General features: G+C 42.8%; 1 protein-coding gene across 1 annotated transcript in view; it reads right to left on the bottom strand.

Moving 5' to 3' along the window:
- Positions 1–819: 819 nt before the first annotated feature.
- Positions 820–15,323, bottom strand: part of LOC147606937 (uncharacterized) — a 15,370-nt gene continuing 866 nt past the window's right edge. Inside the window, 18 exon segments of the mRNA XM_086791467.1 lie at positions 820–1,021; positions 1,130–1,834; positions 1,946–2,113; positions 2,192–2,507; positions 2,606–3,332; positions 3,439–6,224; positions 6,312–6,631; positions 6,727–6,849; positions 6,997–7,150; positions 7,263–7,730; positions 7,869–8,017; positions 8,332–8,844; positions 8,937–9,050; positions 9,137–9,245; positions 9,384–10,047; positions 10,050–10,233; positions 10,347–13,878; positions 14,022–15,323. The exon segment at positions 14,022–15,323 is cut by the window's right edge and continues 866 nt beyond it. Of these exon segments, the coding sequence (XP_086647593.1) occupies positions 1,010–1,021; positions 1,130–1,834; positions 1,946–2,113; positions 2,192–2,507; positions 2,606–3,332; positions 3,439–6,224; positions 6,312–6,631; positions 6,727–6,849; positions 6,997–7,150; positions 7,263–7,730; positions 7,869–8,017; positions 8,332–8,844; positions 8,937–9,050; positions 9,137–9,245; positions 9,384–10,047; positions 10,050–10,233; positions 10,347–13,878; positions 14,022–15,323 (12,346 nt within the window). The 3' untranslated portion in view covers positions 820–1,009.

The following is a 15,323-nucleotide window of genomic DNA, read 5'->3' as shown; positions in this document are numbered from 1 at the left end:
TAAAAATGATTAACAAAAATCTATTTGCTAATCTTATCAAACAAAAAATTAGCAAATTAAAAACTGTATGAAAATCAATTTTAAAATTTACACTAAACACTATTTTTAAACCGGGTTTAAAAATAGTGTTTAGTGTAAATTTTAAAAATGATTAACAAAAATCTATTTGCTAATCTTATCAAACAAAAAATTAGCAAATTAAAAACTGTATGAAAATCAATTTTAAAAATGATTAACATTAATCACTTCTTAAACAAAGATCTAAGCCAAGAGCTCTGATACCAATGCAAGCAACTAGGAAGTGTGGTGTGTTAATCTCTCATCTAGAGGAAGCTCATCATAAGGAGCAATACCTAGAGCACTCGTGGGAGTTTGCACCATATTCATAGGAACACATGTTCCAAAGAGAATAGATGACCAAATGTCATAAAGTGAGTAAAAGATCCTAGTACATGATAGTAATCTCCTATTTATACCCCTAGGGCTCCATGTGTCCCACATGTGTAAATGGACCCTAACCCCATGTGTTTAGGCCCATCCCCATGTGCATGTGCACCATTAGGACACTTTGTTACAGAATGAAAGAAAAAGATTTAGACTGATTCTGAACTGCCCTCAGTATATAAAAAATTTAAAAACGTAATTTTGGAATTTGCGTTTTTAAAAGATCAAAATCTTGGCTTCTCTATTAGTATTACAAAAAAGTATAACATATAAATGCAATAATAATCAACATGACACAAATAACATGTAACAAGTAAAGAAAACTCTCTAATTTTCACTTTGAAACAACTCATATACTTCTCTCTCTGATTTTCACTTTGAAACAACTCATATACTTTTAAATAGTGGGAATTAGTTTTACAAGGAAGAAATACAAAAATGTGTTTTTTTAAAAAAAAGATAAAGAGGAAGCGATTTAATTCGCAGGGACCAAATTTGGGAAGGGGTAGCAGAGGACCAAAAAATGGAAGATCGTGGGGAGGGTCTGCACCATCGCTGCGAGTCATCAGCCACATATCTGCAACAACAAGCATCAAAAGGTGAGAAATGTGCACAGTATCAAGCTTCGCTTCCAGATCTCAACACCGTTGATGGTGATGACGATGATGCTGGACGAGGGTCTTACCTCTTTCAGAGCCAAGTAGAGGGCCCGTGCATGCCTCAGCTGAAAGCTGCTTGGAAAGATCTCATCCAGAGTCCCTGTGTCCACATCCTCAGCTGGCCATGCCACCAGCCGTTGGTCCGTGAGGTAGAGTGAGAGCTCCTCATTGGGCTTGAATGTCTCTGCCGTTAGATACCGGAACATGAACCTCCTCAGCACATCCCTGAATGCCTCTGCTCCGAGCTTCGCCTTGCTGCTTCCCGGTACACCCATGCTAGCCCATCCTGGTTTCTTCACCACCACACATGCCCTCAAATCAGCTCGTGTTTCGGCATCCAAATCCGCCCGGTAGCTCGTCATCAGCATGTCTTCCACCACTGAGCTCGCTGCCTCCTCCAGCCCCTCATACAAGCTCACAACATGCCTCACCTCGACTTCATTGAAGACCGCCTTGCTGAAAATGGGATGAGCTTCTCTGTCCAGCCACCTGTTGCAGTACTCTCTCAGCAGCTCGGAGGGGTTGGCATTTGTCCTGTGCAAAAACCCGAGGCAAAGCTCGAGGATCCCCAGCAGCTGTCCAGCTCCCAAGCCTTCCACAGTAAGCTCTCTGCTTATGCTGCAAAGTTTCTCTAAAGGCAATGCCTCCTGGGCTACAAGTTCCGCCACGTCGGAGATCAGTGTTGCATGCCTCTGAAAGGATTCTTGCTGATATGGAAACTCAACATAGTCCTGTAAAACATTTTCATGTCTTAGAAAGTTTTCTACAGTAAGAAAGCGAACAGAAAGTGAGATGGTCTTTTTGCATGTGTCAGGAAAGAGTATGAGTATGAGTATTCTTACCCCCTTGAGAAGTGCTTTCCCTTGAATTAACCTGCGGTACATCTCAAGCTCGATATGGAAATCATCATACTGCACTTGGGTACCGTTCCCATATGTTTGATTGCACATACCAAGCTCATTGACCAGAGCATTGGCCCATGGCTCTTCAAAAATGACTATCTGTTCAGCCTGTCAAGAGTAAAAGGTTAGCAACAGTAGACAACTTCTTGCAAGCACTTTTTTGAATCGTGCTTATGTTAGCCTAACCTTGCAGAACTGGACAAGCACAGAAGGCATGCATCTGATGTCCGCTGCATCAAATAGCTTAAGTTTTGCAGAACCACATTCAATAAGACCAGTTGTTATATCCTCTAAGAAAGCATTCTGACGAGTCCTCAATAGCTCCAGGATAGCAGTAAGGTAGATGCCCTGGTCTTTTCTCTCAAGGAGGCATAATGCTACTGGTTGATTTTTGTGCATCACTGGGATTGGCTCTCTGAATTGCCGACATTCATATCCTTCTACATCAAGCCGTATAAAGTTCCAGCATGCTTCAAAGGCATCATATTTTTCCTCCAGATCACTGCACATTATAGATCAAGCATGGTCAAGTCAGTAAAAAAACAATGGATCTTTTTAAAACATTAAAAGGTTTGAGGGGGTTGGCTGCCTGGACCCTACCCTCTGCCCTGCAGAATCTCTTGTACAGTTGTCACAGCTGCCGCATGTCGAGTTATATTGTGACCCAACATCTGGTGTAGAGTTGCGCTGAACTCCACAATGGGCAACAGGAATGTTAGGCTACTGAGATGTCTTGCATGAGCCAGCACGGAGGTAATACAAGGGTACTGAGCTGCTTTTTCTTTGTTCTGTACAAACATAGTCTCATAGTCGGAAAAGCAAGGTATTCTTGTCATCTTGAAATGACTTTGGAGTGAGGTTGGAGGGCAAGGACTTCTTTCCTGAAGCAGATTGTTGAGCCCATCCGTTCCTTTAGAACGAAGATACTCAGAAATAACTTCAAGGGTCGGTCGGCTCTCAACTATTTTCTCGAAAGCCAGTTCCCACTGATCTCTTTCATGTACAGTCTGTAGTGGTCCCTGAAGTGTAACTTGAGGAAGTGACTGTAGAATGCTGTGAATATACAGGTATGTCCTTTCACGCTGACAGGCAAGTAGTTTGTCAAGCAAGAGCATGTCTGCTTCTATGGAGTCGGTTAACATGCGCATTATATTCCCCTTATCATTTTGTTGTTCCAAAAAAACAGCCAGCTGTGCTGTGTCCCCACCAGTAATAACACCTATAAGGAGGCAGTGGTGGACCAAGACACGAAGCAATCGATAACTCCTTGGCTGTATTCGGATTGTGAATGTAGCCTTTCCTGCAACTGAGCTGTCTACGACCCTCCCTGCAGGTCATGCGTTAGAGGCAATAGTCATAATACTCATCATTCTCGCCTGACAACAAGTAGAATAGCTATCTTTAATACGAGTAGAGATGATATTTTTACTCACCAGAATTGGAAGTTTTTAAAGGAGTGTTACCAGGAAGGAGTCTATATTGAGTCCCTCCAATGCTTTTCTGGCATTGTGGGCAGGTACCTACTTGATTTGGCTTAGTGCAGTCACCAATAATGTAGATGTAACCGCATTCACAAACAAATTCACGAAATGAACCCATGCCATCAACTCTTTGGAGAGCATTATCTGGCTCTGCTACCACATATGCCCCAATAAAATGCAAGGGATCCAACATACTGTAGCCTCGAAGAGGTGATCCAGCTGGCAGAGCTGCTACTTTCACCAAGATATCTAAAGCTAGGCACTGGAATCTTAATTTGTCACTGGATAGATTCTCATAGTAATGCCAAAGACCACCTGGCTCATTTGTCATCAGATGCCTCAAGCTTTGCTTAAGTAGAGGATCCCAGTTGTTTGACTTGTTTAGTGTCTCTCTCAACCATTTCATGGCATCCCATTCTGCATCAGACAAAGGCCCACCAGACTTCATTACAAAGAGATTGGATGCGATGACAGCTATGCATGCTATCTGGTCCTCTTGTCCTGCGTTTCTGAAGAAATATTTCAGTTTCTCTTGATCTGTGTTTTTAAAGAAAGACCTTGTTTGCCCTTCATTGCCAGACACTAACTTCTTCAATGCCAGATCTGCAGTCATGTATGCATTTGAAGAGCCTGTGAATGGGTTGAATCCCAATCGATTTCTGACATTTCTAAGAAGTGGATGGTCTAGCAAACATGACACACTAAGAAATAGCTCTTCGTTTTCACAGTAGTTCAGTAAATTGGCAATGTCACTTGCTGCTAGCCCAAAGTCCCAGTGCAATATCTTCATGAAAAACACTTGAATTGCATGTCTGAGGGTTGAAGATATGCTTGATAAAATGCCAATAGATGCAGGCAAATGCACGGACTTGTAGTGATGCTTACCATCCTCCTGAGCCCTCCTCATGTATGCATGATTTAGAACAGAAGCTGCTGAATAAAGGAAACTTTTCATGAAAGCTAATGCTGCAATTTTCCTGAGTGAAAATGGCACATCATCTTCACAAGCTTCTAATGCCAAACATAGGCATTTATCAAAGGCTGCACAATCCCATTTCTCTGCAGCTTCTCTGCCCAACAGCACTGGTGTTATTGTTTCTCTCAAGTTATGATATAACTGGTCAGAAAGAACGATGTGACCTGCATGGTTCATCTTGTCACCCCAGTCTTCATCGATCAGTGCCTCAGTACTCTTTAGGAGCAGATTCACGAAAGCAGGACCCTTCCTTTGCGGTACCCTAGCTGTCGATAAGCAGCAGCTGTCCAAGAGCTGAAACATGACATGACCCATCATGCAAGATGGGCTTGGAGAAGTCATCAGTATGTGTAAAATTTTCCCCGTATCAGTTTTTGGGAGACTTGCAAGATCAGGATACCTCTTGAGCACAGAACACAAGAAGTCAACCCAGCACTTACATTCATGTTCATTACCAAGCCTGTTCATATTTGGAAGACATGCCAGTACTTTTGCTAATATGGTAGGAAGGCCTACCTCTTTTGATTCCTCCTGAAACCAGGTAGCCAGTGAACTCAGTGGCTCGCTGTCCAATTGCAAAGGTAGAATCACAAAAAGGGCAAGATCATGCAGAGTTTGCAACATGAACACCAAGCCTACACTTCCAACTGGAGGTAGAAGTTTTAATAAACCCTTAAACTTTTGTAGCCAGGCCTTGGTCCCTCCAACTTCTTCTAGAAAGGCTTTTGTTGGCATTAGTCTTGAGCAGCACCTCAAGGCAAGGTCCTCATTGAAACTCATATTTGGCGGCCGTCCTGCCTTCAATGCATTGACTTCTTGGTTTATTTCTAGTTTTGACAAGCACAGTAAGGCCAAAGAAACCTGAGCTTTTAACTCTCCTTCTCTTTTCCAGCAGAGAGTATGAAGATCAGAAGGATGCTGAATGCTTGATTCGAAACCCTCTCTGAAAATCCACTCAAAAGCCTGAGAATCGGTATTCTTATCCCCAAACACCTCACTAGTATAAATTCTAGAAAAATCTGCTATGTAGCTATCAAGATCGAAGTGGATGCTGGTCTTGATGATAGCAAGAGGGGGGCTGAGGGATGCCTCAATATCTCTGTGGATACTGCTGGATTGGCAACAACAATCAACCAGGTCACCACTCGGTTTTTGCTTATTCAAGTCTTTCTTTCTGGAAATAATTTCTAGGAAAGGCTGTTTGAAAGTCCTGTGCAAGTGAGCTGCATAAAGAGAACTAAAAGGAAGGTGTAACTCCAATGGTCTTGGTATTACATAACCCTCTGGGTAACAAGGAGCAGGTGCCATGTCACAATCCAAAACATCTGACATCATCAATAGCTGTCTCCAAATGTGCTGTTTGTTGATATCATAAGAAAAGTATGATTTTAGAGAGGATGTTTTCTCCAAAAGATATATAAGTCTGGCAACAGCTTCACGAAATCGCTCTTCTAGATATTGCACAAAAGCATCGTGAACACTTGCTGAAGTTGATAGAAGCTTTTGGTTGTTCAGGACAGCCAACTGCCACAAGCTTTCATTCTTTGACAAAACCCACATCAGCGCCCTTTGTTTCAAGCAAGTGATGAGTGATTCATCCTTGCAAATGTTTTGTACCATTTCTTGTGGATATGATGCAGGAATGTTCTCGTCATTGTACTTGATGCACAGGTAACTCCATGCGAGCACTCTAGCCATGATGCGCTTGATAGGCATGGCCTCATGCTCAAGAATCCCTGTTATGGTTCTGTCCAAATAAACCCTGCACATGCATGCAAATTCAGCCCAGGAAATTCCTATGCTAAGGTATGCATTGGCAAATGCTTTTGTTGAACTTTTTCTTTCATACCTTATATCAATGGGTTCTCTCTTGAGCCGATTTATTGTGAGCTGTTTCCACCCACACAAAAAGCTGAAGCTTGAGAATCTCTGTACGCCTTGTTGTACATGTATAATAAGGACCACATGTTTTCCAATGGTTCTGCTCTGACAGAGTATGGTTCTTCTGGCCTTGTCTATGTGGAACTTGGCAAGGGAAATGTGATCTTTGTCCAATATATCATCGGCTTGCAAAACGAGCATGTTTGTATGGTTGTCACTCCAGAACTTCTGTATATGTGCCTGCAGTTGCTTCTCACAACTGAAGTCCCCCAGTCGCATGCAATGCACCTGCAATATAATGACCATAGGAGAGCATCAAGTAAGAAGATTGCTCTGATGGCTCTGTGGGCAGCGGTGGGTCAACTAGATACTCATGTTTTTACCTTCAAATGGGAACCTGCTGCTATACTTTCTATGTCTCGCTGAATGCTCCATTGTAGAGGAGTGCACGTTGTTATGATGAGCTTCACCCCAATGCTATCTGTCCAATTTTCAATGTTTGCAATCTGCATGCACCTACCATTATGTTAAGAGTAGAAGGATATGGAATTCTAAGATGTTAAGAGTAGAAGGATATGGAATTCTAAGACAAACAGTGTACTCATTGGCTCAAAGATACATGCTGGAGGATGTGAAAATTGTGTAGATCATACATTTGCCTTGATAGATTCTTCTAGACATTGGACTGCACGCCAGGAGAGATACAATCCTGTCCAGTGATTCGATTCCCCTGAATCAGAGCTTCCCAACAGATGGGCTCGAGCAATGGCATCCACATAAGCCGTTTGTAATATGTCAATTTGGCACCTGCACAGAAACATCCTGATTGATCAGTTGGAGGGGAATGCGTGTTCGTCACAAGCTTAATACCACGGTATTTTGACAGAAGAAAGTGCAGTGATTATCCCCAAAGCCATACCTTTGTAGAAAGTAAGGATCAATAGCCGAAGGATCTTTTTCCTCGAGTTTGCTCCAGTGGAGCATCACCAAGGATGGCACACTGTCCTCGTAATAGCCAGCAAACAGCCGACTTTCGCGAGGTTCTGAATTACCATTGTAACTGCCAGAATACATTGACTTGGCGGCTAGCTCATGAGCCCAAGATCTGATGGATTCAACTGCACTCCTTTGTGAATCATCTAAGATGCTTTCATATGTCAAAGTTTGCTTCTCAAAACGGTTTAAAAAGGGAGGATCCATGTAAGGGATCTGGCTATTGTCAACAACGACAATGCATCTAAAAGTGTCATGTACGTAGCACATAGGGTTGCTATAAACTCCCAGTGCAATACGGCAGTTTCTGCGTCCTCCAACAACTGTGTAATGTTGATTGAGCATGTCATATAGTGATGACCAGATTTGAGCAGCATTCTCCAAAAGAATACACCTGAAAGGTAGGAGTGATGTATGGACTTTTAAGATTCCCAACATCTTACTCATAGGCTGCATGTGCATACAGACACAGCCTAGCTTGAAAATGTTATACTAGCAAGGGTTCAGGACTTTGGGTGAGTAAATAGCATACCTTCCCATTTCCATTTGAAGAATGATATCACTAAGCATCAGGTAGCAGTACTCTTCATTTTTGTCATCATTGTAAGTACTACCGCAGATGACAGCGAATTCATCCTCTTGCCGAAGCATGTGCTGAAGGATGCTTGATGCTGAATCTCCCTGCAGCACCATATTCCATAATGAGAACGTCTACCAACCACAAAGCATGTAGTTACCTTGTCTATCAATCACAAGGCATGCATTATTCTTGACCAGTTTTATGTCTGACGAAAATACAATGTGTAAATCAATCTAGTTCAGGGTCTTAACAGACAGAATACCCATCCCTGTAAGGGGAAGATCCCACCCACCCGTCCCTCATGGGCGGGGGATCTCCCCTGTCCAAACCCTACCTGCCTGATGGATGGGGGATCTGTCTGTAAAGCACTTCGTTATGTCAAACGGATTCAATTGTTTACAAAGAATGTCCATACTTTAGTGACGAGTAAAAGGTGCCGTGCTTCGGGGTCTTGTAAGTTGCTCTTGATAAGATCCATAACTGGAGGAGGTTGACTTGAGAGTCCATCGCAACCTAGCAATTCTTCCACATCTGAGAAAAAGGTTGTTATGTCTGCCGGAGATCCTCCACCAAAGTTTCTCCACAAAGAATGTGCCAACTGATCCTGACTTAATATTGTGCTGCAGAGGCGAAGGGACTTTATTAAAGAGTAGAAATCTCGGAGGCCATGAAAATCAGGTCTGGCTTGTTGGGCATGGTACTTGTGGTAAGCAGTGGCCAGACTGCGAAGCTTATCTCTCAACAAGAGACTGCTGGCATCCTTGTAGCTTTCAAATATTGCCACACTAGTTTCATACAGGTCGTCCTCTCCAGGATCTGATTGTGAAAGATGTATTCCTCGGTTCATCTTGGCTGCATCAAGTGACCAGTTGCTAATGCCAACAACCGCTATTTCTCGCACAGCGGGTTCCAGTAATGGATGAAGGACCTATTGAAATGGTCCAATATCAGCCACAGCACAGTTCAGATGATGGACGTCCTCGTGAAGTACAAAGCAGATTAGGACACCATATGCATCACCTTTAGGGGGTTATGGCAGGAGGTTTCAGCAAGACCAACTTCATCCAACACTACGACAACCAGTATATCTCTTTCCCTGTTGCTGTGGACATAACGCTTTGCTTTGTCGAACACCTGCATTGCATATAAGACATGGAGGAGTAGCCAAGCAAGGATGACTCACAGTTTATGAAAACATTAGACAATTGATTGATAGCTACCTTAAGGATTCCTTCTGAGGTAGAGTTTTGAGACCCTTGGTAAGAGAGAAGCAGAATCCGTGGAAGCTTTTGGAAATACTCATCTTTTGAGTCTGTACTTCTTAAGTTGCTGCAAATTAGCTCAAACAATTGAATCTATGATGATGCAAGATTAATCATGTTTGGAGGTGAAGAAAGCACTAGAAGGGGAATTGACATCTATATTTAGACTAAGTAAGAGACAAATGAAGAGATGATGAATAACTACCTGTAAATGATCTGGAGGGCCAGTGTTTTACCAGACCCTGGTTTCCCCACAACAAAAACTGGTATGTGGTTCAAAAGGCAAACTAACACAACAAACACATTCTCCAACAGTGAAGAGTTTGTAGCAATGCCAGGAGGGATCTCCATACGGTTCAGGATGTCCATCTCTTCTTCCTGCAAAATTTGAAGGTACCTGGCTTCCGATATTCTGTTTACTTGACAAATTTCAGAGGTTGTAACGGTTTTCAACTTAAACTCAAGGAAGGAGCAGCACATTTCTCTATATAGTTTTCTCAACTCTTTCCCAGGAAAACGACAGTGATAACACAGTGAACATGCCAGAATTTTAGCTCTTCCATCCACATTTTTTCGCTTTAGCCTTTTGTTTAGCTTCAAGCGTGCTGTTATATCGACTTGGAGCCAGTCATAAAGAGAAATCCACCGCTGTATATCCCTTAAACTCACGCTGGCTACCCCCAAGTGTGTTCTCATGAATTTTTGTGAGTTACTGAGCAGATCTATGATATCCATGCTTCTGTGACCAACCATAGCTGCTATATATGTCCGCTCATCACTGTCACTGAGGATACCATAGTCCCACACATAGTCCAGCATTGCCTCAGGCAAGGGCTGGACCTTGTATGCCAATTCTTGATTTTCCATGTATCCACATTGCTTGAATGCAAACCAACAATATCACTTTCGGGGTCTTGTAGTCGGTAAGGATTACAGGCAGCAAGGATTACAAGGTTTGGGGGTAATGATCTTCCATGAATGGTGTGGTGACAAATAATCCCATTCAGGAACCCTAAATGATGGCAGGCATTGATCTCATCAAGAAAGGCCCACACCTAGGACACATGAACAAGGAGGAGAGGGTTAGCACATCATTCATTTTATTACCATGGCATAAGGCACAGTGCAGAATTGAATGAATCAGTCAAGAGTACTCAGCTATGCAAACCTGTGTATTGTTAGATAAAGCATGAGTCTCGGCAATGTTAATAAACAATTCTATATCTTGCTCTGTTGATCCTGCATGCAGTGTGAGACAGGAGAAGCTTGCATTGCTGATAGTTGCCAGAGCCCTCAAGAGGCTAGTCTTTCCACATCCTGTCTCTCCCATTATTATCACAGGATTATGAGTGTTGACTCGAAGAGATACCAAGGCCATTTTTAGGAAGTTGTCAGGTGTGAGAGCATAATTTGGATCAAATACAGGATTATCCTTGCATAAGAGTGGCCACAGAATTTGCCACAGCTCCTCAGAGGACAGACTAGAGTAATCTCGGAGCTGCATACCCATCACCTCCGCCTGGATGGACATTATTGTTTTGATTGCTTCAGGAATGAGTTCTTTATCCTGATACAGAACTGTGATGGGTCCATTCACATCAAAGAATATCATGACGTGATTACTTTCAGACCACTGAAGCAAGGAACTCATCCTGTCATGCATGCTTGTGCCCATGTCTTGTTTTGTTATCTGGTGCTGCTCCCCATGGAGCCATGGTTTTACTGACCGCAATGAAAGCTCTTTTGCAGCTTCTACCAATGAGGCGACCAAAATTGACCGGAATTTTCCAGGATTAGTTTCTCCTAAAATCCAACAAAGAGTTTCTATACTATAAAAGTCAGTTGCACTCAATTTTCTTAGCTGAAATGCAAGAGTTTTCAAGAATCCACATAACACAGAGTATGACATTTGCCTTGAGTCTTTGATGAAATACTGATGGAGCAGTTCCCTGCATCGGCATTCAGGCAATGCTGATACATTTCTGTTGATACCAGACATCACGATGTTCACCATGTCCAGCTTATTTGTTGCCATTGCATCCAAATACACACAAACTACTTGTTCATCACTTTCCAAATCTTCAGAAACCTGCAAGGAGTCGAGCTCCCAAATAAAATGTTGCTGGGGTAGCCAGGAGCAGACAGACAGATTGGCTTCTAGACGATTCCCAAGGGTGTTGGCAAGCTCCACATATACATCATTCGTCTCTAGTCTGTAGACTCCAACATGGCTTGACTTGAGAGCTCCACAAATGAGAAGCTCGAAAAGAAGACCATTCAAGTTTTCATGACCTTCCTCTGCTGTTATGTCTATGTGCAGATAGTTATGAGCAGTGATTCCCATGCCCTTCAGCTTCAAAATGAGGGATTCTTTTGAGACTTCTCCACAGATAGTAAGTGTGATACTTGAACCTTGAGCTCTGATACTCGTCGATTTTCCCATGCCACTAAGTTCTGATGTCACCACTTTCATTTGCCGACATTCTCTTGGAAGATGCTGGTGTATGCTCTCAATTGCAAACCCATTCATGAACTGAATGGGAACTTTAAGATGATGTGAGATTCCTTGAAGAACTTGGCTTCTCGTGCAGCACACTAGAGCCAGTCGGTGCTTTGTTGGCTGTTCCAAAGGGACCAGTGAGACATGCTGCAATTTAGCCATGAGCTGCAATTGGCACTCAAAACTCAACCTCTCAATGAAAGCTATTACAAAAACATGAGAACCATCATCTTTTCCATCTGAAGCCAAATACCGAAGTATTAAAAGATGAATTTCCTCCCAACTTCTTGTTGAAGAGCAAAGAAGAAGATTGTTCTTGTTATTGCGGAGGTGACCACAATTCCTATGAAAAATCTCCACCACCACATTCAGTTCACGGTGCTGATCTTCAACTGATACCAGAAGAACAGAATTCTGGGCAGTTCTGCTAACTGGTGCTTTGAGTTCAGCACTTGCAAAGATGCCTTGCATTGTGTTAGATAAGCTTTGCAAGCACTCATAAAGTTGTGTTTCATTTACCTCCCAAGCAGGCGGGTGGATTGTCTTTTTCCCCTTATTGCAAGTGCAACTCTGCATACATTTTACTACTAGGTCTTTGTCCAACCCAGGCTGGGCCCATTCAAGCAGCTCATAGCATAAACGCAGCTGATCAGAAGTTGCCTTTTTGCTAAAACAGTGATGTATCAACCGCAACTCAATGCCTTTAAAGAAGTTGAGACAGTTGAATTGCAGGCGTGCTCTTTCAAGAGCTGCATTCCAACTAGCTATGTGGCCATCCATCCATTCCACCTTTTCCTTGAGGCAATTTAGTCCACTTCCACTCCACTCAAACATGTCGAATGATAAGTGACCAGACTTGTGGATGGTACATATCTGCTCAAAGAGCTTCTCAGCAAGGTTTACATGCTTCACAAACTCCCTCAATGCTTGATTAGTATCAGACTTGCTTCCAGCTGATGGTGTGCTCTCTTCAGTCAGATTAGGTGATACATCATGTTTGATCTTCCTCCTACTTAACAGCATTCTTGCTCGGCTTCTCAGATCTTTCAAATCTGATAGAGTGAAATGTTTTCTTGAACTCTGGCTGGATGTGGCTGAAAAAAAAGGCTGGTCTGTCTTGAGAGAGAATCTACAGACATCAAAGTTAGATCCATTGGACTGGCTTGTGATAGCAAAGGTGTACACACCTGATTGTATGATCCTATGCATGTTGTCCTTTAATACATAAGAGCGATCAGCTAGAGAGGCAACAAAGTGACGGATTCTAAAAATATTGGTATTGCAGTAGCTCAGTTTTGTACTCAATTGAGCTGCTGCTGCATCAGAATCTTTGATTTCCACCTCCATAGCCACTTTCAAATCTGCCATTTTGAAGCTGGCTCTCTGTAGCAGCGGGCGAAACACCTTGTCTATGTGGATGAGATCTGACACAGTTGCCTCATCAACAAGGGCATCTTCGGCTTGCTCCTCTATAGCATCAGTTAACACCCGAAGATCATCATCTGAATTCTCCTTCAAGAAACATATGAGCTGCTCTGATTGTGCAAGCTGCTTCAAGATCAAACCTTCCTTGGTTGAGAAGTAATCTATGACTTCAATGTTTTGGTTGTAGAGCACTAAAAAGTCTCCTAAAGTACCATGAATGCAAGAGGTACACAAGCTTTGCAGAGTGTGTAAGATTCTCCTGTCATCCCTGACGATGCTGAACATGCTTTCAACTTTAAGCAGCGGTGCTATTAAAAAACCCTTTTCCTGCAAGTTCACCCAAGCCCTTAGTGCCGTGATGGTCAATTGGGATTCCCATTGCGCTTCCTCTTGCCCAGAGCCAAAAAACTTATCTGCTAGGTCAACTTCTGGCTCAATGTCACCCTGAGTGACTCCATGCAACAAGATGCTAAGATTTTCAACATGATAGGATGACTGAGATAAACTTTGCCACTCTTCTGTTTGATAACTCATGACTTTGCTGACCATGTCCACTGACAGGCTCCCTCCTTCCAATTTCTTCTGAAGATCAGCCCATGCCATTGACGCTGATACATACAAGATGTGTTCTTGCACTCTCAGTGGTACATCTTCAACTTGCAGAAGCGAGAGCATAAATTTAGATTCCACCAGTGTGCCACTGGATACTGAAGTGTGGTCTGCACTTAAGTCAACCAAGGCATCCAAAAGAGCAATGCAAAGCTCTTCCTGTATCCTGGTGAAGATCATGGCATCTTACATGTTAGTATCTGAATCATACATTACATCCTAACAATGAAAAGTGGACAAGCTCTTCCTGTATCCTGTATACTGAAACAAACCATCTCACTAATGATTAATTAACAAGCAGAAGCATACCAGCCGTCCAGTGAAATCCCGTCCTTCAATCTTGTGCAAAGCCATTGGAGAAGCTCCTCAGCCTTTCGGTCCAATGTTTTATCATTGTGTTCTTTACTGTCTGATTTCAAATGCTTGAGAAGGGCATGTTCAGCAAATGAATGGTATCGGAAGCTGATGCCTATACAGTGTAAGTGACATATTTTTCCAGCATCTTGAAGGACCATTTGTAGACCACAACATTGTTGCAACAACGTTTGAACAACCTCAGCAATGGTGTCTGCCAGAAATCCTGCAGACTGCAGACCTTTCTCAAACAGCTTTGTCACCTTGCTGTATAGTGCATAGGGTGTCATGGGTGCTTGAACATTGATTCCTCCTGATGTTGCTACAGCCCTCATGCACACTTTCTGCAGCCAGGTCCTCAAAAGCACCACAATCTCATGATTTTCTTGAACAGCTTCCACGTGTTTGACAAGTTTGAGGATAACATGTGCTGCCAGATCAAGAGGGCCACGGCATGCCAGGTCATGCATGAAAATGGTCTCTCCAATTAACAATGGGACAGTGAATGTGTGAGGGCATGTGAGGATATGGACCAAATACTCCCAGATACCTTGCTTGATCTCTTGAGCTGAAGTGTGGGCAAGATGGTTTTTGGCAGATGAGAAGATTTGACATTTGAGGAAAACTGTAGTTAAGATCCTCAGAACTCTATTCATGTTTTTGTTATCTGTTTTGAGCTCTTCTAAGAGCAATCTAGCCATACTTTGGGGAGTCTCTGATTCGGTTAGCCATTCAAATTGGTGAATCAGGGCACGTCCATACGCAGTGGAAAGGGATTCCTCCACCTCTTCATCTGTGGCAGTTTTGGACAACACATTGCCGCAGTATAGAGTGCGTATGGACTTGAATAGCTTCAGACCTGTAGGAGCTGCTAGGATGGCATATTTTATTGCTTTAGGCTTGAAGGTTTCATCTGAGAAACTGTTTGCAAAGTCTAGAACCCGTGAAAGAGCATTCTCATAATTCATATCAGAGTTCTCCTTACCCATTCTGCTGTAGTCTACACTGTTTTGGCTTGCTGTCCAGTTTTCAAGAAAAATGTAGGAAGGATCTGCCTTACAGAGTGCATCCAAGCATAAGCTCCATTGCAGAGCTGAAGTGAAACTCACCAGGTCACTGGCTGCCCTTTCCAACTGAACTGCGGCAATCGATGGCAAACAGTCTGGTGAATCAAGAAGTGAGATAACTCTGGAAAAAACATAGAGTAGTGTTTCATAATGCTCCTTAATCAAATCATCAAATTGATGCTCTTGCTGT

Source organism: Cibotium barometz, chromosome 56 (genome assembly GCF_041138505.1).
Source record: "Cibotium barometz isolate CiBa-2024 chromosome 56, ASM4113850v1, whole genome shotgun sequence".
Lineage (NCBI taxonomy): Eukaryota > Viridiplantae > Streptophyta > Polypodiopsida > Cyatheales > Cibotiaceae > Cibotium > Cibotium barometz.
The sequence above is the reverse complement of the archived record's forward strand: the minus strand, read 5'-3'. Positions and strand labels throughout refer to the sequence as shown.